This window comes from Falco punctatus (assembly GCF_963210335.1).
Source record: "Falco punctatus genome assembly, chromosome: 13".
NCBI lineage: Eukaryota > Metazoa > Chordata > Aves > Falconiformes > Falconidae > Falco > Falco punctatus.
Genome location: NC_137593.1, coordinates 16,153,420 through 16,181,347, shown reverse-complemented (window position 1 = coordinate 16,181,347; position 27,928 = coordinate 16,153,420). Strand labels below are relative to the sequence as shown.

The window sequence follows — 27,928 nt, the reverse complement described above, 5'->3', positions numbered from 1 at the left end:
AAAAAAAAAAAAAACAACCAAAACTGATAATTTCACTTTCAGGGCCTTTGTTTCCTCTGGCAGAGCGGAAGAACAGAAAGGACATTGTGTATCTGAAGGTAAAACACACAACATTTCTAAAGATTAATTACTTTTCTCCTTATGATATTTACCATTTCCATCTCAAAACTTAGAATATAATGTTTATTCCTTTTTTAAAATTTATTTTAGATTTTTTTATTATTATTATTTTTAGCCACAGAATACCTGATTACATACAGGTGATAACTACAAGCTGTATGTCCGCCTTGAAAGGGAAATAAATCATATCTGAAACAATTTTATCTTGCTTATCGGGGAAAAAATACTTTCATGCGGGCTTCATAGTTACAGGAAAAAGAACAAATGAATACTGAATTGTTCAGAAAACAAAGCACTTGAGCCGCTTGGCTCATGTCCTGGTTAGCAGTGTTGGTGAACTAACCACCTTCTGCATCCTTTTCTATACGTTTATGTATGTCGTGGTTTGACCTCAGCCAGCAACTAATCCCCACCCAGCTACTCGCTCACTCCCCCACGGTGGGATGGGGGAGAGAATCAGGAGAGTAGAAGTGGGAAAAATCATGGATCGAGATAAAGCCAGTTTAATTGGTAAAGTAAAAGTCACGCACCCAAGCAAAGCAAACCAAGGAATTCATTCACTGCTTCCCATGGGCAGGCAGGTGTTCAGCCATCGCCAGGGAAGCAGGGCTCCATCACACGTAACGGTTACTCATGAAGACAAATGTCATCACTTTGAATGTCCCCTCCTTCCTTCTTCCCCCAGCTTTATACACTGAGCGTGCCACTCCATGGTATGGAATATCCCCCTGGCTAGTTCAGGTCAGCTGTCCTGGCTCTGCTCCCTCCTGGCTTCTTGTGCACCTCCTCACTGGCAGCGCATGAGAAACTTGAAAAGTCCTTCATTTAGAGTAAGCATTACTTAACAACTAAAACATCAGTGTGTTATCAACATTATTTTAATACTAAATCCAAATCAGAGCTCTGTAATAGATACTGAGAAAAAAATTAACTCCATCACAGCCAAAACTAGGACAATGTAGTCCATACTGGAGTCTCTGCAAAATAAGCTCTACATAATCTAAACCAGAGAAATCTGATAACGTTAATTTGTGTATGCATGAATACCAAGCCTTGGAATTAAACTTGAACCCTTAATAAATAAAAGAGAAATTAGTAAGTGTGGGTCATTTTGTAGCTTTACATACCCTGTAGCCTTTCTCATCTAACTCCCAAAATAAGGTCTCTATTTCAATATTCAATTTTCCATAAACAAAAAAACCTGTTATTCTAGCCCTGCACTGAATTTCATCTAGACACCAGATATGATCAGGATTTGGGGATTTTGTTTTGCTGTTTCCTCAGGTATATAAGAATCTAATCTAAAGCTGACTAGCATTTTTCCACATACCTGCATTGAGTCCATTAAGAGGATTAATATCAGACACCAAAAAATGGGTTTTAAATATTTTTTAAGAAATAGGTATAGAATTATTTTGACATAGTTGGGAAATTAGAAATACATGGTGGCAATTTCATACTGCCTTTTCTTGTTAACAGGAATGTAACATAGTTATACTTAGCTCAGTTCAGTCTTACACACAGAAATTTAGATATTATTGCCCAACTATGACTTTTTGACATAGGGAATAATGTTGTTTTTTAGATGAGAATATCTTCATCTTATCAAAGAGAAGAGAGATAGCAGCATATCTTTTCCTCTTCCTTTCAGGCATTTATCAGTAAGAAAAATCTATTCACCTGTGGTGGCAGAAAAAAGGATACCATGATTCACACAATGCAAAGTAAATTCTCAGTCTTTGCCATATCAAATAATGCTCCACTTCTTTTCTTATCCAGCTAGGATCGCTGGTGTTATGACTGGCAGCCAGTGTTATTCTGTTAGATAAGTGGGTTGAAATGCTCAATACCTTTTTATTTTCTCCAGTGAGCAGATTTAATCAATGCCACAAGGGAACCCCTTAAACATTGTTGGACTGCTTCAAAAGAAGCGAGAAAGGGACCATGCTTCTAGCGATTTATTCTTTTAGGTTTAAGCATGTTTACCTGAAAAGAAACACTATTTGTAGATTTTTGAGTCCATTCTCTAAGTATGTTGTTTACAGTCTGCATATTGAGATTACTTTCTACCACACTGGCTTCTGATGCCCCTGACTCTGGCACCTTATCTGTGCCAGATGGGATCCTATGGTACCCAGCACCAGAAATGGGACCAGTTCTTCCACCAGCTTCTGACACAGAGGCCTCCAGTAACCTGATTTGCTGGATGGCATCCTGATGGCCAAAGCAGCTTTCATCTTCCTTCCTAACATCACCTGAGCAGCTCCTTTTCCCTTAGTGCTCAGGCAGTACAGCCTGTGTGATGGAACATGGGAAGAAATTCACTCATGGCCTTTATGCAGCTCAAACTGTGCACAACTGCGCTTAACCTCAAGAAGGGCAATATTTGCATGCCACAGGAGATAACAGTGATTACCAGCAGGTTGGTCTTTTGTGCCTGTGGACATAATCCCACAGAAGACACAAACTCACTTTTTCAGTGTTCGTGATCTGGAAAGCAAAACCCAGAACAGCAAGCAGCCCTCGCAGCCTTAGTAGATGCAGAGAAAGGTTAGCTGTGAGTAGTTGTGGTTGTCTTCAATACAGAAAGGACAGAGGATGTGAGGTGTGAGGCACAAAATTGAGGGTGCTGCCAGGAAACAAGTGAACAGAAAAGAAGGGAGGGGGGAGGGGGAAGGGGGAGGGGAGGAGGGGGAACAGGGATAAAGATGATACCCCCTTCCTCATGGCAGGCCAGGAAAGGTTCCTGAGCTGCACTGGCAGCAGCAACACGTAGGGGGTACACTGGTTTTTTTTCTGCTGTTCCCCATCCCTCACTTGTGCACAGCCCTGACAGGCTGGCGTCACTCAAACTGCATGTGCAGGGGGCAGAAGGTACTGACCAAGTCCAGGACCTTTGTTTTCTGACTTAAGATTTAGGACCTGCCAAGCAGGACTTGGGCATCAACGTTGTGAAATCCTTCCAACCCTCTGCGTGGGAACTGGTGCCAGGATAAGGCAGAATGGAGTAAATTGGAGTCAGTATGATCCTGTATGGATGACGGGGCAAAAGTGAAAATGGGTATCAAATACTGGAAGCATTTTGGTGATTACAAGCAGAACGGTAGGTCCTGACTGTTCCAGAGACCACAGTATTCACAGCTCTGCACTGCACAGGCTTTACTTGCAAAGACCACTCAATTTAAAGTCACACAAAAATGCACTTTTAAAATCTCACTACAGTGATAATTGCCCGATATGATTTTCACAATACTTAAAACTCAAGAGTTTGGGTTTTAAAAAGCTAACCACACCCCCAGTCATTCACATTTTAGGAATCATACCCAGAATCGATATTTTTTTTTATTTATTTATACTCCTTGTTGTATCCAAACTAGTAGTGGTTTTGAAAGCAGATAGACAAATAATGAAATGTTCCAATAGGCAAAATTCACAATTTGCTGAAACATAATGAGTCTAATATCAGACCATCCCCAGTGTGTCAGACATGATGTATGTGCAGTAAAAGACAGTTTAAATCCAAACATTTTTAGAATTAGATAAATTACTATTATTATTATTTCTTTGATGTGGAACTGGGGCAAATGGATTCTATCACGCTAACAGCTGACAGGCACCTGACATCTCCTGAGTCCCAGTGTAGCTCTCTTTTCGGTTTGATAATTAGGCCTTCACTAAGATAATAAAAAATGTATTCACGAAACCAGAAGAGGCAGCTAACACCTTATCTCTGTATTAAAGATTTGTAACTGTGGTAACAGGACTGTTAGTGTATTTGATTTCATTTAACAAAGTCAAGTCAGTCATCAAGCTGCAGTCTAACAAATGAGTTTTAAGTTCTCCTTTGGGAAACTGGCTGAAAACAGTTTTAGTATTATAATAACTTTGTTAATTCAGCATCCAGATAGCAGGATTGTACAGTCAGGAGTTCCAAACCCTATAAAGCAGCAGTCCTTATATTTTCATATATACTGACCAGCAACGTGTCCTCTCAGGCTGTCACTAATAATTGTGATAATCATTTAAACAGGGAAAGCAATTGCTGCAGGGAACTGTCAGCCATCATCATCGGTCTTTCTTCAAGATACTTGAAGGAAAGAGGAAAACAACAACTAAACAACAATAGAAACAATACAACCATTTGATTTTGCTACTAAATGGTTTTGTGCCAAACCAATTTCTTTCTTAGGCTGAGAAGGAGGCTAAATAAAGTTTTACTGCTGCCAGTCACACAAGTTTTTGAATGTCAGCACCGCACATGAACCAGCATAAGCTGCTTTAGAGTGAGAAAGCGGGATACAGGGGAAAAAAGAACAACTCGACATAAAGGAATAGGCCATTACAGTTTACAGCATTTAGGATTAACTGTGATACCAAGAGTTTAAAATGCAGCTTGTGTAAATCCTGTTTTCTGCTAAAGGGATACTGACACTGCAAATAGATTTTTACAAGCAACGTTCTCCTAGGTATGATTTTTCTCCTAAAAAAGCATAATTAATACAATACACTAGGAAAGCAACCTGGGCCAGTTCCAAACGGCCCATCCTGCAGATGTCCAGCTCTGCCTGTTGAAGCTGGCACTCTGGATTTCCAGGCTGCTTAGAGCTGCCTGTGGTTAGGGGGGCTGGAGGTGTTTGTGTGGGGTTTTTGTTTGTGTTTGAGAGGTTTTTAAGTTTGTTTGTGTAAAGCCAAGTTCTTTCATTTAAGCACTGTTGCAGACAACATTAGATCATGGATCGGCATGAAGTGTTAATAGCCCTTGAACGCTCCCCCCATCCAGCCCATTTCCTCACGAGGGAGGAATGTGTGTGGGAGGGACCCACTGCCCCATCTCCTCCGGAGCTGACCTCGCTGGCTGCTGCAAAACTGGAATCACATGAAGTGGTTATGTTAGGACACCCGAGGCCTTGAACTGACATCTCCCTTTTTAAAAAGCACACAAAATAAAATGGGTAAGCAGCAGCCCATTGCCGTGGTGCCTGGGGTAGCTTTGGCTCGAGGGGTGCAGTCCCCTCCACACCCTTTGCCCGTCCTCCGGAGCCTCACCTCTCTTCCAGCACAGAGAAGAATATCCAACAGTACCCACCCTCATATCTGCTTTTGTTTATAGTATTTTAATCTTTTGGATACTAGCATTGTGTTTCAATTCAGCTTTATGAAACAATAACACCTTTTAATTTTCCTATTCTTGAATAAGCACCCTAGGCTTGTCAGGGAGCCCCTGATAAAGAAGCAGCTGTAAATGAGGCTGGGTTTGATTAGGCAGTGATATACATTGGCACTTCTTTTATCAACCTGAGGACGAGTAGTGCAATACCTGAACACATAACCAAGTTGAGGAGATGATGTTATTAAAACAAATGAAGTGCAAGTTAATGTGTTTCGCAACAGTCTTGTCTGATAAAAATATACTGGAGACACTGAGGCTTTTACTAATTAGGAAGATAAGATGTTGTAAAGGTGGAAGCCACTAGATCTGCAAGAATTTATGAGGGGAATTTATAGGTCAAGGAAACCCAGCACCATGAACTGCTTCTCACACAGAAAGCTGGGGGATTGGGGGAGGAGAAAACATAAGAGAAAGGCAAACAGATAATTTACGTCAGACATAAACCCTATTCACTATTAAGACCTAGCCATCAAGGTCAGGTGCAATAAACTCTTTATCTCGTACTGATTACCTGGGAAGTGGAGTAATTACACATGAAGAAATTGCTCATCAAAGCAGTGACCTCACACTCAGGCCAGGACCGTTCCTTAGAAATCCTGAGCATAGCTTCCAGGAGGTTCACATTTAGTCCTATCACTTCTCAAATCAAGTTTGCCCCATTTGTTAGAGCCCAGGAGACATTTCTCCCTGGTTGCGATATCATATAGTATTACAAATTGTATTTGCCATCCAATCTTTGATACAATTGTTTAACATAATTGAGCTGCTGTTGCTACTGATGGAGGAGATGCCCTCTCCTCCCCCCTAACCACCTCTCACTGCTGAAAAGGGGAAAGCAAGATACATTCGCCCTGCCTGCGCAAGGACGGGTCCTGGTGGGAGATCCTGGCCGAAGTCTGTGATGTCTCTTCCAGCTGCAGCAGGTTTGCAGTGTGCTGCTGGAGGACACCACACACAGGGAGCCCGCCCTGCTGAGACACACGATGCTGCGGGGGGAGGTTTAGTGCACAGTCCTGGGAAATGGCCACTCTCTCCCGCTGGAGATGGGAGGTCCAATCCTCTGGACTTGCAGCTTCTGCCAGCTGGACGGGATGAGTTAGCCTACAAGTCTATGCAGGTAGGCTCTGCAGGTTTCTGGAACCAATATGCTCTTTAGGCAGATCTCCAAAATTGAGGTAAAAGCCTTTTTTACTCTATTATTTACAATTATTCTATATGGTTCTCTTTCAATGATCCTTCCCGGAATTTCAAAGCATATAATTTCTGCCTAAGTGGATCTGTATTAGCATTAACCAGTATTTTCTATAGCTTTAGAACTAGGACAAATGTTTTACACCATTTACTAGTTATTTCCTCCAAGTTAATAATACAAAATACTTGCTGGTAGAGCTGCGTACAACTACTCTGGTCTCATCTGACAATAATGACCTGATCCAAAGCCTAACCTTTATTGATCGGGCTTTGCATGAAGCCCTGTGGTTTTAATGCTTCACTGTAGCATTGGAACTCTAAAGCATTCTATGTCAACAAAGTTTGCAGCTAAGATGCTGCTGCTTTATAAACAACAGACTGAACAAAGCTATTTACAAAATCTAATTTCCAGGACAGTGTGGAAAAGAGACAAGTCTGATCTCTTTAGTACAGGTTATTCATTTGATTTACTACTACTGCTATGATATATCTCCATCAGGAAAGGCTTCTATTTTAGGAGTTTTTTAAAGTTAAGTGATTTAGAGTACAAAGTTCACCAAGAACTCTAACACATATTTGTAGTGATAAATATATATGGTGCCAAGCACATCAATGCTGCATGATGCATTTTGCTTCTCTGCAGATTTCCTTAAAACATTTTTCCTTCTTAATCATCTTCTACCACTGATATTCCTCAAACATAAAATAAGAGAACATTATAGCTTGAACAGATCAGCAGTGCATTGGGTAACCATGACTTCACTGAGCAGATGTTTATTTTGTAATGAAGATCTATCATTTCCACTGAGCACACATTTGTAAAGATCATATTAGACTTCACAGTTAGTTGAAAGCATCCATTTATTTCTGATAGAAAATTTTTTATTCTCCATGTGTCCTTCTCTGCCCCCTGCTCATTTTGTTCCCATGACACTTGCTTTTTCCTTCAGCTCAAGTTACCCTGTGATTTTGCAGGGAATCATCTCAGTCAGACTCCTCCTCTTCCCAAGCTCCACAATCATTCCACCTTTCCCTGATATCAGGCCAACGGCCTTACCCAGGGTGGTGACAGTTCAGCTAAAACACCGTGTGCCCTGAAAAGTTTTAAACCTACCACTGCCAAGACAGGATTGAGCAAAAGACTGAAAGAATTGAGATAAGTAATTTTATGAGACTGCTTATACAAACAGATGATTCCGAAGTCAGGTGACACGTACGCTTTCCCACCCACCCCTGCCCCAGCCCTATTAACCACACCGCTCCGTGATAATGCGCTCCCAGCCGGTGTGCATATGGAAGCCATACTCATATACGCAGTAGAGGAGGTAAGTTTTTCTGTTTGGAAAAAAAATAAAAATCAGGATGAAATGCCTATTCCCACCGGTTCCAACCACTGCAGCTAAAAGCAGTTTTAGCTTACGGAAGTTTTTGTGGATGATGCACACACGCTGTATTTAGGTGTCACACTTCCTGGTACATTGGACATCAGCACATCAGTAGGTGTTTCTCTGCTTTTGCTGAACAAAGCCTTTCCAAAAGGCACACCCAGTCTGTTTACACAGCACTTTACAGTCCTCCTTGGCTTTTATGCCTCTTGTCCTTACCTTATTGCTCTGAAACTTGCATATTATTTCCTCCTGGCTGCTTGCAGTTATTCAGCAAAGCCAGAAGCAAATGCACCCATTCAGGCTATCCTCAGTGGCAAGCACAGCACCACTTCACATGGCCTGTGTCTTTAATAACATTGGTCCGGTACCACTGATATGAAGAAATAGCGTGAAATAGGGACAATGGACAGCAATTGTGATTGTATATGCCTGCTCAAGGAATGTGGGTATGGTGACTGGTCATGGGTGCGGTGTCTGGTCACATAGGCACACAGCTTTGAGGAGACACCTACTCTTCTTCCTCTAACAAAGGGGCTATTTATAAAAAGGATGAGAAAAGGATGAGAGACATTCCAATGTTATCTAGAGGGAGCTCTAAGTCTCCTTGCTGGAGAAGATCAGATGGTCACTGGGACACGAATCACCTACAAACCTGCAAGACCACCACATTCCAGGCAAAGGACTGATAAGCTTATTAACATAGGAAGCCAGAGTAAGCGGGTTTAGGTAACGAATATGTATAGGCGTTAATTGCACATTCATTTGTTTTATTGTATAAATGTGAGATGGATCATCACTTCGGGCATGCACGCTTGTGGTGGAGTGATCCCCCGTGCATCTGCGCGCAATAAACATACCTACTTTATAACTTTCGAGTTATAGAGTTTAATTCCGTACGTCACCACAATGATGAATATGATATGGGCGTCCAAGTGGATGCAGGGCATCAATAATGACACATCTTGCAGATCACTGAAAACTAAAAATGTCTTTATTTTTCTATTAGGCTCCATTAGGAAAGGAAAGGAATCAAACTGTGGGACTGTATTGACTTTGCTGGGACAATAGCCACAACCCTGTGTCAAGGACAGAATACATTGTACACCACTAATTCTTCTCGGGGTTTCACTTTTCTGCAAGCTTGTATTAGATGACACCATGTTATATCAGGCCTTCGACAGTCTGCAGCAATAAAGGCAGAGATAAAACAGCTCCTGATAGGGAACTATTGAATTCACTTATTTACTAAATTGTTAACTTCCACTGAACTTGATTTTATCTGAGCTGTTGCATTTTCAGAGCATTTTCAGAGCGTTAGAGTGATGTTACTGAGGTATGGCAGGCTCAAGTGAAAACACTTCAGAATCAAGTTTATCAAATCAGAATTGTTCCAAATTCTAAGGAGTTTAAAACGCACGTCTAGCTCTTGATTTGAACGCTGACATGTAAAAAATTCCCTTGAATTGCAAACAGAAAGGACTTGTCTAACCCTAGTCTTATTTTCAAGGGGAACTTACAGTTCCAGGTGCAGTGTTGCTGCCCTGGTGTTAGGCAATGCTGAAGGCTGCAGGAAGCATCATTTGTGGCTCTCAGTGCTCAGGTGCTCTGAGCCTTCATCTACAACTATGGAACTAGAGATAGGAAAGAATCTAAAGTGAATAAATAATTGAAAAATAATCTTTTTTACTCCTATGCTATAGCACTCAGCAAACTACTCTATATGATAGCAAAAATATATCCACTGGATTTGCAAAGCAAATAGGATTTTTCTTTTTTAAATAAAATAGTTTTTTGACACTTTGGGTTCTTCATGAAACCCGGAAGCAATTAGAAAAAAATGCTCAAAACTTTCATTTGAATTCTAGAAAAGTATGAAGCATGCAAGGTATTTCTAGTAGTGGTCTTTATTTTGGTCCCAGGCTGTATTTCTTATTTCAGTCTTGCTTGGTATGTAGGGGAATTATCATAAAAGCTGCCCAAAATGATTTCTGATAGCAAAACGTAATTCTTCAAGGGTCTAGAAAAAACACAGGGATAGCGAACTAATGCAGTCATTAGCCTTGCCCAAAAATTCACCATGCTTCTGCAAGCAGTCCATTAACAACTAAGAAAAGACTTAGGAAGCAACACTTGACACGCACTGTGAGATTTTCTTTCTCTAAATGTCCTCATCTGGAGGTGGGGAGGGAGGGGCAAGAAAAAAAATAATCCAGGATCATTTCTAGATAGAAACAGGAATTTCTCTGTAGAGCAATGCCTGCAACAGAAACTTGTGGGGTTTTTGCAGTTTTGTTGGGTTTGTGTTTGAGGGTTTTTTAAATGCAAAACATCCGTAATGTAAATAGGGCACTTACCTGATGTAGTTGGCCCAGAGCAAAATAAGTGCTTCAAATTAATATCTTAAAGTGGAAAAACATGTCGAGCTAGCAAGTCCTGTTGAAATGACTTGCAGGAAGATTTTGCCTTCAATACTCACCCAGCTGCCAGAATAAAAGCATTATTAGACAAACTATGACTGGCCTATAGAAACTTAAAAACAGAAAATGTGCGGTGTGCAACTCCCTATTTTACAGCATCATGCACCCAAAGTGAAAATTTCCATTTGGCGATGGAGGAGGGGATGCCCCAGCCCAAGGATGGCTGTGAGTCTCTCTCGGTGCTGCCTCATGGCTCACTGCACCTGGTCCTGCCTTTTGTTTTTCCATAGTGCTATTTTACTTCATGGAATGCTGAGCCTGATCTGTCAACCGTTACTGGAAAGTACTCCTTCTTTAGATAAACAAGCATCGGAATTAATGAGGTCACTCAAGTAAGTGGGGACTTTCTTCTCAATTCAGATTTTATGTGAGAGCTCAGGAGCTTTTGTCAACATTTTTTATTACATAGTTATTAGAGGATTAAACCTGCAAGGTGCTGGGTTCTTTAGAAATAAGAGCATGCAAAGTGCTCACTTAGCTTAAAGCATTCAAGCACTCTCCACGCTTATCTGCTTGCCATTATCCAGATTTCAGGACCTATTCTGTGCCAGAGCCCATGTAATAAGAAATACATAGAACTGAACCTGCAACCTGTGAAAACACTGAACTTGGGTTTATATAAGATTGCCTCACTTATTTATTCATCATGAATGAGGATATTAAATGGAAGGGATAAATTTAATCTGTGCAATACAGTACATTTATTTCAAAACCAAGACTGACAAACCCGCTGTGCAAGTACCGGCACTGCACGGCTTCGTAGCCAGCCCCAGGGCTCCACACTGCAAACAGCCACCAACAACAGAACTTCTCTGTGTGCCTTTTCGATAACCGGTGAGACTCAAGGTTCCTTGGATTGAACAGTCCTGTGTACATCCACACAGAAGGTTTCATATGAAACCTGTAGCTTTCAAGTAGATCTGTGCGGTATTGAGGCAAATGAGGTCAGGACTCCGAGCCCTACAGCAACGACGTAATAACTATGTTTAGCCTTTGCCAGAAGAAAATGAAAGCAAGAACAATGGTGAGAAGTCTCTGTATGGTTTTTGCAAAGAGAGGTCTAATTCTTCAGACTGATTGTGAACTGAGATGAATTTTCAATGGCAATCTAGGAGATCACAACTATGTGAGGTCACCTGCAGGTCTCCTTTTCACAGTGGCAGGAATTCACTGTCATTTGGGATAAAGAAATGAACGCGCTTTGGAGGCACAGTCACTGGGCACCTATCAGTCTCTGTCCTTCTGACCTTTCTTTTGTAAAAGATTACTGTGGTTTTATAAGCATAATACTAACAGCTGTGGAAAGAAAGCAGAAAGTTGTATCTGGCCAAGGCTGTCTTGCTCCAAAAAGTAGGTATTAGTCTCTTTAAAATTGTTTTTTAAACTTCATTTCGGAGGAGTGAAGTAGTAAAATGCTGATAAATCATGAATAAACTGCTGTCTCATGACAGCTGCTAACAGAGTACTTCAATAATGATTTGCCATTAAGGAAGTTATTCCTAGGAAAGATGGAGTTTAGAAAAACATCTAGGATTCCAGAAAAAAAAAAAATCAACAAAAAACACAAACAAATGTTCTTTCACAGGATACGTGGTATTTTTCCCTTAGGAACTAAAGTCTTTTTTGCACCGTAAGAGCCATTTTTAGGGAAGAAAAAAGCACATTTGAAAACCTAAAGTTGATCCTTGAATTAAACTAGTATATATCATTCCAACATAGAACATACCATTCTAATCGAAAAGACAATACAACTAAGGGAGTCAGGAGGAGGAAATTGCTTACTTCCCCCTCCACCCACCCCAACAGGTGCCACTTAGGCAACTCCATTAGAAAATGTTTATTGTGGATCATTTCCAGGTTTGTCTAACCCTAAAACAAATAACTCAACTGAAACAAAAAGAGATTTTTCAATACATACACTAGAGTCCATGAAAATAATTACTTTTGCACCCACTGAATTATTAGATAAACAAAAAATCTCTGAACTTACAGAGATGCTGTGTTGTCACTCTCTCACAAAAAGTGGCTGATCTTCCCATGGACAGACCAGCTCCTTCCCAGGTACTGGTGTCATCTGGGTTTTGGCGCTCAGGGGGTTTCCATCCCTCTGCCCCAGGACAGCACATAGTAATGGGCTGTGATGACATGACATGGGGGCAAAGCAATCTACCCATAGAAACCTTCCCTGTTTCTAGGCACTCCATCGCAAAGCAATCTCTTTCAGACTAGCCCTTTCTGTTTCTGCAGAAGGTGGGGAATGTCCTGGGGCTGGAGCATCTCCTCTGTCCACCTGTGGAAGCTGAAGAAATTCTCCAGGTGCAGAAAATAGGATCTGGGCTCACCAGAAAAGCTCACTTTGTGATAGACTGGATTCTGCCTATGCACCTTGCAGATCTCGTAAAATACCAGTTACCAATAATTCAGTTGTAAATTGCAGGCAATAAAGATAACCCAGAATCATGTGACAAAGGTTTAATATCACAGAAAGAAAACAAAATCCTTCAGTTAAGGGGAGAAATCAATTGGAGGTTAAAGGTGTGTTGATCTTCAGTCAGTACCCTGGGTACAGCTTGCGATCTGTGGAAAGCTAAATACTGTAATAACGAACTGCTGCTGCCATCTACTGAACACAAGGATTAGGTACTACACGGATTTACAGTTTTGCTAGTGATCAAGTGTGAAACTATTTACTTGGCTGTATTAAGTAAAATTTCTGTTTCATGAGAATAATCATGTTTTTTCTAGAGGACTTTCAGGACATAAATCGGCTTTAGACAGTACCTGTCCGCCTTTTGGAAAATACTGAATTCTCCTTTGGAAAGCCAGTCCCAATGCACGGAGAAACCGTGAAAGGTGAGATCTGTAAAGAGCCTACGTAGCTCCCATAATGTGAAACACATTGCTATTAATAAGAAGGAATTACTAGTTAGAGCTGCAGCTTTTAAAAATCCTAGTATACCTTAGTTTTTCTTCAGTAATACCACACAGAAGTCCGTCGTCTTTACTGAGGATGAAAACCTGCCCGCACATGGCAGCTGTGGTTTAGACGAAGGAGCTTCCAGCTGAAAAAGCGCTGACATGGCCACTGAGTTCCTACCAGGATACTGAAGGGTGGGACCAAGGTCAAGCAGGCCGCTGAGGAAGTTCTAGCTGGCAAGAGCTACCCCAGCCCCAGTGCTGTTTTATCCAGGGACTGAACCTGTTCCTGCATGTCCCAGAAGCTGCCTCTGGGTATGAATGGAGGCGTTCCAACATACTTATACACATATGCAAGCATTACACTTCAAAAAGCTGTACTAACACAAAAAACAACAACAAGGTCACTAAGTGCAAGAAATACAGTACTACCATCCGGTTGCAATACATACAAAAATATATGTGTGTATTGCTTACCTACAAGGTATATATGTGGACACGCACAGCCAAGTTTAGCCCTGCAGGTAAATAAGACCCTGTTTGGTAATGACTTTAATGGTGGTTGGATGCATTTACTTCAAAGATATCTTTGACTTGCTAAGGGTCATAAGAAGGCTGGAGATTGCAGAGGGAAGCGGCGGATAGCCAGGGAGCCTGCTGACCTCACCAGGCACTGCGCTGAGCCGGCTGGCTGGGGACACACACCAGCGCAAGAACATGGTTTTGCACGAGACCCAAGACTATTGCCTACAATAATAGTCACTTCTGCCTAAGGCGGCGAAGGGATTTAAAGATAAAAATTAATATAAAAATCTGGCTCTTTTTCTCAGTCTGCATCAGAGTGCATTAGGAGTGAATGGACTGAATTTAATACAGTGAGACCAGTGCGGGAGCAGTGAGAACTGCAGGCCGGCGCGGGCTGTGCTCTTCTGCAGAACTATAAATTTCCACAGGAGGGAGCTTCTCGCCCGCGGAGCTCACAGGGTGCTTCTCCTGTGAGAGGGAAGGGTGACAGCAGCCGTTCCCTCTGGGTGCATAACTTCTGCAGATTGCAGTCTGATTGCACTGCTAAGAATCACAGCGAGAGCCAGCAATGAAAGGGTTAACAGATAATGATGATTGTCAGAGCTTGTTAACCACAATTATTTTCAAGACATATGTAAATCTGTATAAATACCTAAGTGTGGTATATAATCTAAAACATACTGTTTAAATCTATAAGCATTCCTGAGTTAATTTCACTATGGGAACATTAGTTGCGACTTCCTGACTTCACCGTGTTTGAATTCATATCCATGAACATTAATTTAAAATTAGTCTAAATATTTGTTGAGAATTAATCACCTGATAAATTTAGCTCTTTTTCATTTTAATGAATTATTCATTATCTCCTCTCCTTTCCGTTGATGTGTTGGTTGTTTGCAAGAATTGAATTACTAGTTCATGCTAAAAAAATATTCCAGCATTCCCAGCAATTCGTGAGTTGTTTTCCTTGGGAACTTGACCGTCGACTATGATAGCATCTGTTTTTACCACCACTATTGTATAGTACTGGTTTACGTCTTGGAGGACCCATTAGAGTTTTTAAGAGAGGCACAAGCAAGTTCATACAGCAAATATTTCGCAACAATTTTTTTTCTGTTTATGTCTTGTATGTATAGCATGGAAGTTCCTACAAAGGCAGCTTGTATTAGTAAAAGCCTCGTGGTGGGAAGGTTTGGGAATAGTAGGATGAGGTGTGACTGCAGGAATGAACAGCCATGTAAAACTGCTGTCTGAAATAGAAACAGCTCCTGTTGCACAGTCCTGTCATAGAAAATACCTGCACTTGCCAGAGGAAAAGAGTAATTCTGTCCTAGGGTGGCCTCAGACAAGTCTGAATGAGAAGTGATCAACCACCAGGTATTATAAAGAGGAACGAACCTGTTAAGGGAAGCCTTGAGTGGATGGCAGTAAGGATTCTTAGCACTGGAGAGTTCAAAGTGAAGTGATTTGGGCACCTCTAGCACATAGAGGACCATCTCTCAAACCTGATGGCCTGCCTTCAGTAAAAATTGTGGAAGGCAGATCTCCTGAACAGAGCTTACATTCCCCAGCCTAGCGCTGGAAGCCTAACTTCTGGCTGCCACTCGTTAAACAAATCTTTACCGTAAAATTAATTTACTAGAAAACATAACTTCCCTTCTTTCAACTCACTCAAACAGATAACATCTTGAACTTCCCATTCGGTAATGTCTTTATATTTGTTGCTTTCAATGTCAGTTTGTTGCCATTAATTAAATAACAAATCAGAGAATTACTTCTAAAATTATGAAAAAGCAAAACCCCCAGTACACACCCTCATGTGGTTAGTAACTGGTACCAGCACTTGCAAAACATCAAAGGCTTCTCTAAACATAGACTTTCATCAGTGATGCTGCAAGCCTTCATCTAATCTTTCATGATTTCCCATGCAGGAACATCAAAAGAGAAAGAAGAGAATAGCACTGTTCCAAAGCAACAGTGCTCTGTGTGAGAAGTGTGTGTTTAGCTACAATGCATATAAAATGTAAGTGCCAAATTATTATTTACGTGAGACATATTTTAATAAATATCATCATTAGCTCCCTATCTTTTCCTATAAGGAACAAGGATTTGTGCAGTTCAAAATCATGTCCAAAGCTCAAGGGATTTCTGGAAGAAAATGAAAAAGAATTAGAAAGTATCTAATGTATAAGTCTTCAAAGCAAGAAGATCAATTTATGTTCATTTTTACTTACTGAAACACATTATGCATATTTTATTGTATCTGTCATCTTGTTATAATCCATCCAAAGAGTTTTCAAAGAACATTAAGTCCTACAAATAAACAAACTGTGAATGATTTGGAAGGTACAAAACCTCAACAATTACTGTAAAGTCTTACTTGCAGGGTTTTACTACATAAAGTAATTAGATCAGTCAATCGTTCTCTATCACTCTGCCACTGAGAAACAGGAGCTTTGGAGGGGACAATCCGAAAATTTTAAGTGTCATGAAAGTTACATTTCTAGCCTAATAAAAGCAAAATTTCTGAATTTCTAATTATTTTAAAGCAAACACTCTCCAGTGAATAATTTAAATTTATTTATTTTATATATATATTTATAATGTAAATTTATATTCTCTGATGTAAGTATCACAGATGCTTTTGAAACCTTTGTGTGTTAATATTAACACAGTAGTGTTGGCAAAGGAGGTACACAGCAAATACCAATTTGTAATTCTAGAAAATACGGATCCTTACTTCATCCTTACCCCCAGCGGTGAGTATCCTCCCTTTCATATCGTTCTTATCTTATGTTTATTTTAACAAGGGAATTTTTTGTAGGAAATTTCATATGACCTGAAGGTCAGGTCTTCCATTCAAGGATCAACAGAGCTATTGAAGTGGCCCTCACAGTTTGACATTATTATTAGAAATGACATAACTTTTGTTCGGGTTCATACACCCATTCAGACACAACAGATAAGGAATTTGGGGGAGTTTGGTAGGTTTGACATGTATGTTGGCATTTGATCCTGCCATGCAAAATATTAAATACTATTCCACATGTAGTTCAAATGATTTAATAAACAGAAATTCAGGAACCGAAAGAAGCTCAGAAAATAAGAAAAAAAACAAAAGCAGCTATAAAAATTAGAAGTGTTTCAGTTAACTTATCTTTTAGGTAGTGGGTTTGACTTGCCACTGCACTTTAGGCCTTTGTGGGATCACAGCTGATGGCAAAGGCACCTTTGGTCCTAGTCTACCCACCTCTATAGGTCTACCTCTTGGTTTTGCATACTTACAATGAGGAAACAAGCACCAATCATTACTGCCTTGATTCTCACATCAAGATCTACAGGGAACTGGATCCCAAAGTTGGCAGTGTTGGTAAAGACATTGTTTACAAATCCAGACCAGTACTTGGAAATTTTGCCAATTGTTGACATCTCGTTCAGAGCTTTTACCTGCACAAATAAAAAAAAGGAATAAAACTAAACATAAATAAATGAAGTACACACTGATTGTATCGCCACAGAATTAACGACTGCACTCTGACTCCGAGTATGCTATAGCTGTCATGTTCTTCTTTTATTCCTATCATTGAGATGTTCTATTAGTGTCAGATTTGCCTTTAGGAGTGGCACACAAGAAAGGATCTCAAGTTTGGAAACATCAGCATCTTTAGAGCTGACAGAAAAGTAAAGGAAAGCAATTGTGAAAGTCTGTATCACTTTTGCTCTTCTTTCACAATGATTTTTTCCCCCCCTGTCTTGTGTTTCTGTATGCTCCAAGTCTCATCAGTACCATTGCTGTGGACCACTGTCCCCTACCACTGACAGCTATATTCTCAGTTATGCAGCCATCTGCATGTTTCTCACAATGTACTGAAATTTCGGACAGTACCCACTAAAGTCTTCTGATTTGGCTAATGAGTTAATCAACACAGAAGCTCTTTTATGACTCCTTAACTAAGTCAAAGTGCTTTGTTCACATCAGAAAACTCTGTCCAGGGTTTCTTCGAGCATCTCACATTCTCCCTCTCATCTCTTAAATATCTTAATTGCTCCTCAGAATTATTTATCTCCTGATGAATGTTGTCAAATGGATGTAAACATATTGGACCATAATCCTGCCCATGGTTCTCAGTCTGAGATTAATGAAGGGAACAGATTTGATGCCACAGGCTCCACGGGACTAGGTGTCAGGTAACAATGAACGCACGTGGGAGGAAACCCTGAGCCTATCAAAATGAACAGTTGAGTGCTCATGGGTTGCAGAGGACCAGGACTTCACTTAGTGACAGGTTTATTTCCTTGAAGGAATTGTCATTCCTGTCCAGAAAACATCTGTAGGAATCTGGGTGTACAAGTCAGGAACTCCAATGCATATTGTTGTACTTCTGTTCCATAATTATAGCAACATACATAATATATTTAAGGGTAGAATAACAGGATTTTTGAGTAAGAAATGTATTTGAATGACTAAAACTTCAAAATTCTTAACACTCATAAGAAACATACCTCAAAGTCAACATCTTCAAAACAGCCACAAGTTGCATATGGGCCGATTATTTTTAGTACATCTTCTTTACTTTCATTCTGTATAGTGAACTTTGGCAGGAAAGGGTCCCAGTTCTGTACAACATAGCCAGCTATTGTACCTGGTGGGGACTGAACTTCTAACTAGCAAACAAAGGAAAACAAAAAAAATCTTACAAAGTGATTTTATGTTAGTGTATTTGTCCGTAATAATTTATTGTTTATATAAAGAAAAAATATTTATTTATAGAATATAACTATATATAATTTTATCAGACTCTGAAATGGATATTACAGGGTTCTCTAATGGTGTTTTTAAATACAGTGGATGATATAAAGCTCCAAAGCTGCACCAGAAGCTAACATCTTACATATAAGGTATGATAAAAGCCATACGCTGTGAAAGTTTTTGCTATTGTAATCAGCGAGTATCCTATAAGTCTTTTTATACAGTAGCTGTGCTACCAAAGGACCTTCTTATTTTCTTTTAAATCCTGATGCAGTACTGAGAAGGTAGGCAGGTGAGTTAACCTATAAAACATTTTTATAAAACAAGACAGACATGTGAACAAAGGAGAGTGAAAAATAAGGAGAAAAGATCTGATACTCTACAGGATCTGCATTTTTCACTCAAAGCAGCTTCTTTCCAAGTTCTACAATTTCCCAGAGATGTATGGCCTTGAAGAGGTAGAGCCATGGTGCAAAGCACCAGCCTCCTCGAAGAGCTGCTTCCTAGTCATACCCACAGGCACTAACGGCCATCCTTCACCCGCCGGGAGTACAGGGGGTGGCTTCCATCCGTGGCACCAGCAGATGTGGTCTGTCAGGGCAGGCAGTGTTCTGGGGGGTTACCTGGCTGGGGAGGCAGCTGTATCATCAGACGCCAAAACTTTATTTAGGATGTCAGGAAAGTAAGGTCCCACAAAAGGGAGGAGGCGTGCTGGGAACGTAACTCAGAGGGCATTGTGTACCTATAGCTACATCTAAACAAAAACCTCCATGCGGTCCCCCAGGCTGAACGGAGGGTGTGCATTCCTTCCTGCCATCCTTGCAGAGGCTGCAGGAGGCTTCATTAATGCTGTGCACATACAGCGAGGTGCTTGGACAAAAGGCAATTAGGATTCACTCACCTCTTGCAGGAAGCAGGGGAACCAGCAGCTGTTGCATCTCAAGGGTCTGTTCACTGTAATCACTTCTCGGCCGGCGTTATCAGCAATCCGTATGGTGAAAGACCTTATAGGCGAACACAAGTTACGATCAAAGCAATCATTTTCTTCTACTGCAAAGTAAACTCTTTGTCCCAGCTGGTTTTTTATCTCGTATTTGCTGGAAGTCTTTGTGCCAAGTATGGCTAATAAAGCAAAACAAGTAGAACATAATCTCAGTATAATGTTAATATAAACATATATATGATATTTATATAGAATATATGGAACAGAGACTGTTTAAAAAATCGTTTTGAAATAATGACACTAAAACCATACAATTTTAAGGATATAATAATGTCAGGTCTGTATTTTGGAGGAATGTTTAGTTCAACAACTTTAATTTGCTGTGCAACAAAATGTGTATCACAAACCAGAATCCAGACCCTGAGTTTGGTTTGGGCTTTTTTGTCATCTGTGAAAAATAACAGTATGAGTCTGTTGCACTTCAGTGACAAAACTTTCACCCAGTGAGGCATCCAAGAGTCAGGCCCAAAACTTGTTGAATGGGAGAAATATAATAAAAAGGTGTTTACTTTCAGAACTTAATACTTGTTCAGTACATTGAAATTCTGAGAACTATGTAAACAGAAACTCTTACACTTTGTTTTGTGTCTTCCAGCCTTCCTGTCTTTATTTCCTTTGTTTCTTGTAGCATGATAGCTATTGTTAAATAAAATGACAATAAAGTTTTCAAAGGATTGGAGAGATGGTTAAACTTCAATAACTTTGAGAGGAAGGTGTCAGGGAGATAATTTAGGAGTGGTATAGAGATTGCTCCCTGGAATTTCTCTCCTCATTGATTTGCTGCAGAACAGGCATAAAAGAGCAAGCTTTCACCACACTAACTCCACACCACAGCCCTGATGTGCAGGCTTCCCAATGACTTCAGCGAGCTGTGGGCAAGACTTGGAAGCCTTTTGGAGACATCTGTGTACCAGCACAGTTAAAGAGCGACAAGGATTGCACTATACCTTCAAGAAGGTCCACTTGCTGATGAATAATTATCTGGTCCAGCTGTTTAAAAAAAAAACAAAAACAAAAAACACAAGATGGTAGGTGCTGGAAAGGTTTGGGGCTGCCAGTGATCACCTGTCTGTTTTTATTGCTCATGTCACTGTTGTTAGGATTGCTTTCCTTCCAGAGGTGCACAAACCGGGTGCCTGAGGGCTATCTCAAGTCACACTTTAGACATCTCTCTGAAATGATGACAGAAGAGTGTGACATTGAGTGCTGTAGTCATGTAATTCACCCACACATTTGAAGAAAAATAATCTTCACAGCAGGAATGAGAAGACAACAGCAATGGAAAGATGTCTGTGAGAAGCAGGACCCACTTCTCACTCCCGTTCCTCTCTCTCGGCCCTGGCAGCGCGGAAGCCCCTTACCCCAAAGCTAAGGTCAGCATTGGGCACCGTGCTAGTACAGAAGTGAGTGAGTTTGAGCTCAAGCTCAAAAGGTGCTGCAGGCACATCCAAAAGGGCCCCACTAGAGCAGCCCAGCAAGGCAATCGAGCGATGCCAACGACGGCACACGGGCTTTAACACTCTGATATCAGGCACCATTTCTGCACCCTCAGTCTGGCAAACGGCCACGCCAGGGTGCCAGAAGGAGCAAAACAACAGCTCCTCAGAGAAACCCTTGGCTGGCTGAAACTGTCTTCCCCTGTGAGCTGGTTACAAATGCAGGAGAAAAACTGTTTGCCGTGATACGCAGCTTTGCTGTGCTTATCACCCTTCTAACATTATTCTTCTTAGAGAACAGCCATTAGTATTATAAAACCAGCAAGGCGTAGTTTCAGTCTACCTTTCAGTTTAATGTGACTTTTTATGCCTGTTTTATGTGATAGTTTAGGCTTTGCTAATCTCTTTTCCTTAAATTCCTAATGGGCAAATTCTTGGAACGGGATTTTACTATTACTCACAGCTGCAGACAGAAAGCGCACAGCAACCTTCTGACACCGGCATGTCATAGCTCTCCAGCGTCTGTACATTCTACAATTGATAAATCTTGCCTGCTACATATTTAAACTGTTGCAGGCATTTGTCAGTTTTAGTCATCTCCTGCAGCTAGTTCAGTCTGCAAAGAAAAACTGGTCAAAAAAAGGAACTTCTTTATCCCTTTCATTAATCTCTGAAATATGCGTGCCACTAACTGAAATAATAAAAAATATTTGGACTTAAAATTTTCTCCCAAGCATCTTTGCTGTTTGTGTTTAAGTTTCATGAGAGATGTGAACTCTTGGAGCTCATGGGAAGTGCTCTGCTGATAAAAAAAAGAATAAAGAAGTTAAAGGTGGCAGGGCTATTTTAATATTTTAGTATTTATTTTTATACGGATTTCTTTGCCCCACATAGACCTTCACAGGGAAAAGAAAATTAATGAGCCTGAACTGTTAAAAGTTTTGAGTGATTTTGGTCTGTGTATTGGCTTATTGAGAACAATGTAGAACCAATGTTGAGACAACACGGCGGCAGCACCACTTGTTAGGCTGGTTTTGCCTTTCACTGGTTTCTGCAAGGCAGCTCTTCTGATGCATCATTTATTGCGGTGCTTGTGGATTAAGGGAATTCTGCATTTGTATTTGAAAACATCTAAAGCCCTTTGGTTCACAGGGGCCTGAATTCTCTTGAGTTCAGATATGTGAAACTTCCTTATACACAGCTAATTCTCAGGATTCAGTTTTGTGGGCATTACATTTACATCTGATCAGTCTAACCAAGTCTAAACTAAGAAGCTTTTTACAAAATTGGTTAAGCCTGAACAGTGGCACAACATGCTGTTGAGCTACTTGGAAAATTCTTCTCCAAAGTCTTATCTGTCTATTCCTACTGTGGGAAAAGGTTCCTTTGATTTTTTGTGATGGATGCTGGACAATTCCTCAAACTATGGCTGTGATCTGGAAGATAATAATGAGGTTTGGGTAGCTTTTCTTTGTAGGAAATTGTTTAAGGAGTGTCACTTCTGTGATAGTTATAGAAAGCATGGTATCTATTTGCCAAGGCAGCAGCTTTTTGCCCTTCTCTGGTGCACCTTGAACAGCTGAGCAAAGAGCTCCGCAGGCTGATTGACTCCAGGTCTGTATTTGTGAAGTGAAATGTTACTCTCTGGCCTTAACATACAGGACAGATATTTTCTTTTCCTCTCATCCAACACTATATGCTGTGCTCTTGAGTTGCTGTTTAGAATAAGACTGTAGGGATCTCTGAGATTCACTAAATTTGGATTCTTGTTTCAAAGTCAAACACATCACGGACTTATTAAGAAATATATTCAGCTTCCTCAAATCTATCCAGCTATCTTCCCCACTCCTGCTGGAGATAATCCCAGAACCTCATTTCTATTTGTTATCCTGTATTTATTCACAATTGCTTTCTATATAATCTTTCCTTGGGTAATATAATTCTATAAATTAAATGTCTCTCTCTTCCACAGGCTGTTCAGTCTTCTAGGTACTCTGTCATGGTTCCCTCTCTGGTAGCGTGGGGTTTTTTTGGTCTAAAGATGAAACAACTGCAGTCTTGTTTTAAAGCAGATTCTCTATCCCCCACAACCTTCCAGCAGCACTTGTCTGTGCCTGTTTCTGCTTGGACCCACCTTTCCCCAATACACACACAACCAGAAGGATACACAGTATTCTAGTCTTCCCAATAGCATAAAAAATTCCCAGTTCTGCTAGAAACATCTTCATTTGAGAATTTCATTATGTGAAAATCTCTTAGTCCATCAGGATAAATCCCAAGGGATCACCCTGGCAGCTGTGAATCCCACATTCATTCTGCCAGCAGCCCTCTCCCTGCTGGTCAAATCTCTTTTATGCGCCAATCTCTCCTGTATGAGCTTGTTTCATTAGTCACACAGCCGGTATGACTTCAGCATCACACACCAAAATGTTCTGCAATGCACAGAAACTCTGGCTGTGGGTATGTGCCAATAATCAGCATTGCACACATGCTTTCCACTTTCAGACTGCGGAGAAAATTGAGAATAATTAGTGAGGGCTGCAGCACAGACACATGGTTATTGGGCCGAGAACAAGCATGAATGGGGCCTTGAGTTCTAGTTATAGTTCTGACAGTGGCTTGCTCTTTTGTCTTTATGTCAGATGTAAAGGTTCTATAGAATGGAGTAATAGAATTTGCTTGCCCACATTGTATGGGTAAATCTGAGGTATAATTCATGTTCATACAGGAGACTGAATATGTAACCTGCCAAGCATTTACTATCACCATCACTTTTAGACTAAAAAATGTAGCTCCCACAGTCTGTGAGCAAATGCTCATGTAATTGACAACACATATCATTTTGCGCATGGGCGCCATGAAATGAAAATCATAACTCCGCACGGCAGATTATTTCTGAAGGGTGTCCCAGTTTCATTAACTATCTAGGTAACTTAGCTCCAAATATAAAATACATTCAATTTCTGCTTCTCTATAAAACTACAAGGAATATATATCTAAAACACAGACCTTGAGTGAAATAAACATTTCCCAGCACCACTAAAATACAAACACAGCAGAAGCGTGTGTATCTGAATCGCAACCTGAATACACCAGGGACCTGATTCTGTCCCTGCCGCTACCAGGCAGCATGTATGACACTCAGCATATAAAAGAGTGGCAGAGTCCAGCCACATGTGAAATGCAAACTGGAGCAAGTGTCAAAGCAGCACTAGGGAGTGATCCTCCCAGTAAAAATATGCAGGAAGAGATGAAACTTGTGGAGCAGAGCTTCAGACTATCACTGGTCTGAGCTCCAGGAGCCAAGAGGTCTCACTGAGCGCAATGAACAGCCACACGTTCAGCAGTAGGAGGAACGGGACTTTAGCATTATCTTTCCCTCCCCTGCCTGTGACCTACTTGTCTGCTTCCATTTCCAGGTGTTTCCCTCTCTCGGGCACTAGTGCTTTCCTGCCCCACGACGCAGCACAGAGGGGCTGGTGTGGGTTTGTGGCTACCCAAGCTCACGCTCACAAAGTGTCCCCTTGGGAGCTTGCCTCCCTGGGACCTTACCTCTAACCTGGAGAGCACTGTCCTTGGCAGAAGATGTTTGCTCAGATGACTTTTGTGTTCTTCAAAGCGTGGGTTATAAGGAGGTGACAATTCCTTCACACACTCCCTGTTTTAGTCTTTTTGAGGCCAGCCAGAGTTTGATAGCTATATCCCTGAAGGTGAGCTCTTAAGAAGCTGGAAGGAAACTGGGGGGACAATAAGAGGTGCAATGCTATGACCTAGCAGAAGTCTTAAAGGGAAGAGAACCATGGGTTTGGTGCAAGGAGACCTGCATGCACTACAAAGGGATTTCTATAAAAATGAATGACAGCAATTAAGGAAGGGCTTGTCATTCCTACACTCCTTATCTCATAGTAATAGGCAAACAGCAAAAAGGCTTCTCCATCTCTACCTGCTCCTCCCTCAAGAAAAAAACCCCACCAAACAACCCCAACCCCCAAGGTATCAAAGAAGTCTACAAGGAAAACAGAACAATTCTAACATTTGGAAAGATTCAGTACCTGGTTCAGGTGCTCCAGACCAGGTGGCAAGTTATGAGTGTGTGATAGTTGCTTCCAGAGACTTGTTGGTTCAATGGGCTTATTCTGTTCTGAAAAGTCAGAAGAACCAGGGAGGTAATCCCTAAAGGTTGGGTTGGTTTGTACCTGAGGTTCTGCAGAAAAAGAATAAAAAAATATATCAGAAATTAACAGAGACAAACAGCTTGGGTCAAAGCTAGAACAATAATGTTACATTCTGCCTGTGACTATATCAGCATTTTAGTTCAGATCAGGAGTGAGGATCTGAAACAAACTTCCTGATGGTCCTACACTTCGAGCATTCTGATTCACTTTATAAAGCAGTCCTAGAGCATGCAAAGTGGAATCGCTGTAGATGAAGCTAAACCAGGAGATGTGGTCTTAGAGGGCACCTAATCCACTCTGACAGCTTGCGAGCACTGAGTCTGTGTGACGAGGCTGGATCTGGTGTGGGCTTACACACAGGGTGGCCACAAGCTCCTCAGCACAGGTTGCTCAGTCCTGCTCCCTGTGCTAATGTACACGGAGCTGCTGAGGGCTTGCTTCTGGCAAGATGCTTTCTAGCATCTTGAAGGCATGCATATCTTCTCTTAATTGGAGATAATCTTTGCAGGGATCTCAGGTTCCCCAAGCTGGATATTACCACCCTGGTATCAAAGTCTACGCAGCCTTTTAAAGTGTAATATTCATTATTATCTCAATGAAAAGATTAGATACCATTAAACTATTTGTATTGCTATTTGCTAACACATCCTTTAGGACACAGTGATGATTACCTTGGTTAGTGCTGTGATGATAACAAGAGTATTTACTGCTACAGGCACCTGTATGCCCACACCCCTTCATACGCACAGGCACAGCCTCCCACAGCACAGCAATTAACTCAGCCATTTGGTTCTCAGCACACTCCTACTGGTTTTACTACAAGCATCTTTCCACAGCCTTCAGTAACACTGGCTCTGCCAGAACAAGAAAGAGCAAGCTGAAGCTCTCCACATCTAAACGGCAGCTCCTTTTATTAAGCTGAGCCCCTGCGCGTCGGCAGTAAAGCAGTCCCCAAACTGATCATTTTTCTCTCATGTGTGACAATACTTAGGCACGATGGGGTTTGAGGTCCACAAGGAATTTTGGCTCTAAGTCTGAAGCTCTCTTTTGCTGTTGTGGGTTTAAATGAAATCCTTTAGCATTATTTGAACTCACTGTGGCTGATTCATCGTTTAATCATATTTTGATCTTAATTTGTCTTTGCAGCCATGCTTTCTTTCAAAGTCTGAGACCACAGAAGGAAGTAACCCCTTTGAATTTGTAGCTGGCTTTTAAAAATGTATAACTGGGTAATAAATATTTTATATGCTCTTCTGCATCATTTTACCTCACAGGGTTCTGTTACTGCCATAACTCTTGTTGTTACATGAAATGCCATGAAGTGGCCGAGCGTCAGTGTTATTCTCGAATAATAAAGAGAAAAAAAAGACAACAAATTGCAGTTCTACCTGTCAAATTTTAAGCTATACAAAAATCAAACAGTAAATACATTAAATATTGATGACAATCCAAGCTACTCTGACACTTTGTCTATTTTTATGGATGTTTCCAATTTCATTTGTGATATGGGAAAACTTAAAAGTTACCATATGATACAGTGAGCATTCTGTTCAAACATAATCCGTAGTTACTTGTTCCTAGAAGAAGTATATTATTAAGTTTCTTCATTATGAAAACCATATTACACAACACTACTGTTTTGCTGCTTCTGTTAACTACTATGCATTAAAAATATACAAAACCAGATCTCTTTTATATGGCCAAAGATAAGCAAAATTTTTTAAAAAGTATATTGCAAGAGTACAACAGTGCTGTAAAACCTGCTTGCTGCTGTATACTTTTTAGTGCTGTAAATGCAGAATGGAGTATTTTGGAGGCAACAAGGAGGGGTAAACATTTGGCAAACATAGACATTGCTGCAATTCCCTGGGCCAACATCTGCCTTTGTACGTCAGAACAGGGTGACCTCTGTGGAGTTGCGTTCATGTTAAGAACAAACATATTTGTGTCCTTCTGCTTAGTTTAAGTGTTTGAAAGCATGGAGAAGATGAATTTAGAAGGTTGGCTGGATCAGCATGCTGCGATGGTTGCCTATAGCCCTGCATACCCCGCCGACTGCTGCTGAAAGACATTATGTGACAAAGATGAATGCAGGTAGGGGTAATTAATTAAATTCAGTTATTCTTCAGATATTTATTTTCCCAACTTGGTTATAGGGACTCTGTCTAGTTTTGAAAGTGAAAAGCATTTGCAGACTTGGTATTTTCAAAGTGGAATAGGAAAGAAGTGTGCAAAAATAGTGGTACCCTTGGCTCAGTACCTGCCCTTCCCACGCATTCTGTACTGACAGGTTCAGGCACAAAGATACAAACACTGAATTTTCTGATTGAATGCAAATGCTAACATCTTCTAACATATTTTATTCAAATAACATTCTAGTATAGATTTTAGTCTCCTTAGGAGCCTCTTGAACGCTGAAAAATTAAAGGAAGCCAAAACAACTGTGCTTTGGCTGATGTGGTTTTAGCCTGAAACTCTCATTTCATCAGACTGCTGATTGCTGGAAACATACAAGACTAGTTTTCTGTAAACATGATCTAAAAATACAGACTATAGATGCACTTACCTTGAGAGGCCATGAAGCTTCCTGAGTTACTTCTTCAAAGGAAGCCAGGTTAAAAGAAAAGGCTTTTCTTGTTGCAGCAAAGAAAAAAAGAGCACAGCATGCACAAAACTTCAGAAGGTGTCTGTCTACTTCATATCAGCTTACAAAGAACTGGAGGAAATGTATTGCCTTTCTCATGTTCCAGAACACTGCATTTTATGTCGATGGACAA

At 40.7% G+C, this 27,928-nt stretch overlaps 1 protein-coding gene across 4 annotated transcripts; it reads right to left on the bottom strand.

Annotated features, from left to right (window-relative positions):
• Positions 1-34: 34 nt before the first annotated feature.
• PLSCR5 (phospholipid scramblase family member 5) lies at positions 35-27,840 on the bottom strand. 4 transcript variants are annotated; one of them, XM_080410475.1, is made up of 8 exons: positions 25,823-25,938; positions 25,029-25,180; positions 20,488-20,530; positions 19,439-19,659; positions 18,291-18,452; positions 17,073-17,234; positions 16,022-16,100; positions 35-15,935 (listed from the first exon to the last, which is right to left on the bottom strand). In XM_080410475.1, exons 1-7 carry the CDS (start codon positions 25,935-25,937, stop codon positions 16,062-16,064), a joined length of 894 nt encoding a protein of 297 aa, XP_080266601.1. In that variant the 5' UTR covers position 25,938; the 3' UTR covers positions 35-15,935; positions 16,022-16,061. The 4 variants fall into 4 exon arrangements, with proteins under 4 accessions (XP_080266601.1, XP_080266602.1, XP_080266603.1 ...); XM_080410476.1 differs by having other exon boundaries at positions 35-13,953; XM_080410477.1 differs by lacking the exon at positions 25,823-25,938 and adding an exon at positions 27,718-27,840 and having other exon boundaries at positions 35-16,100.
• Positions 27,841-27,928: the final 88 nt, after the last annotated feature.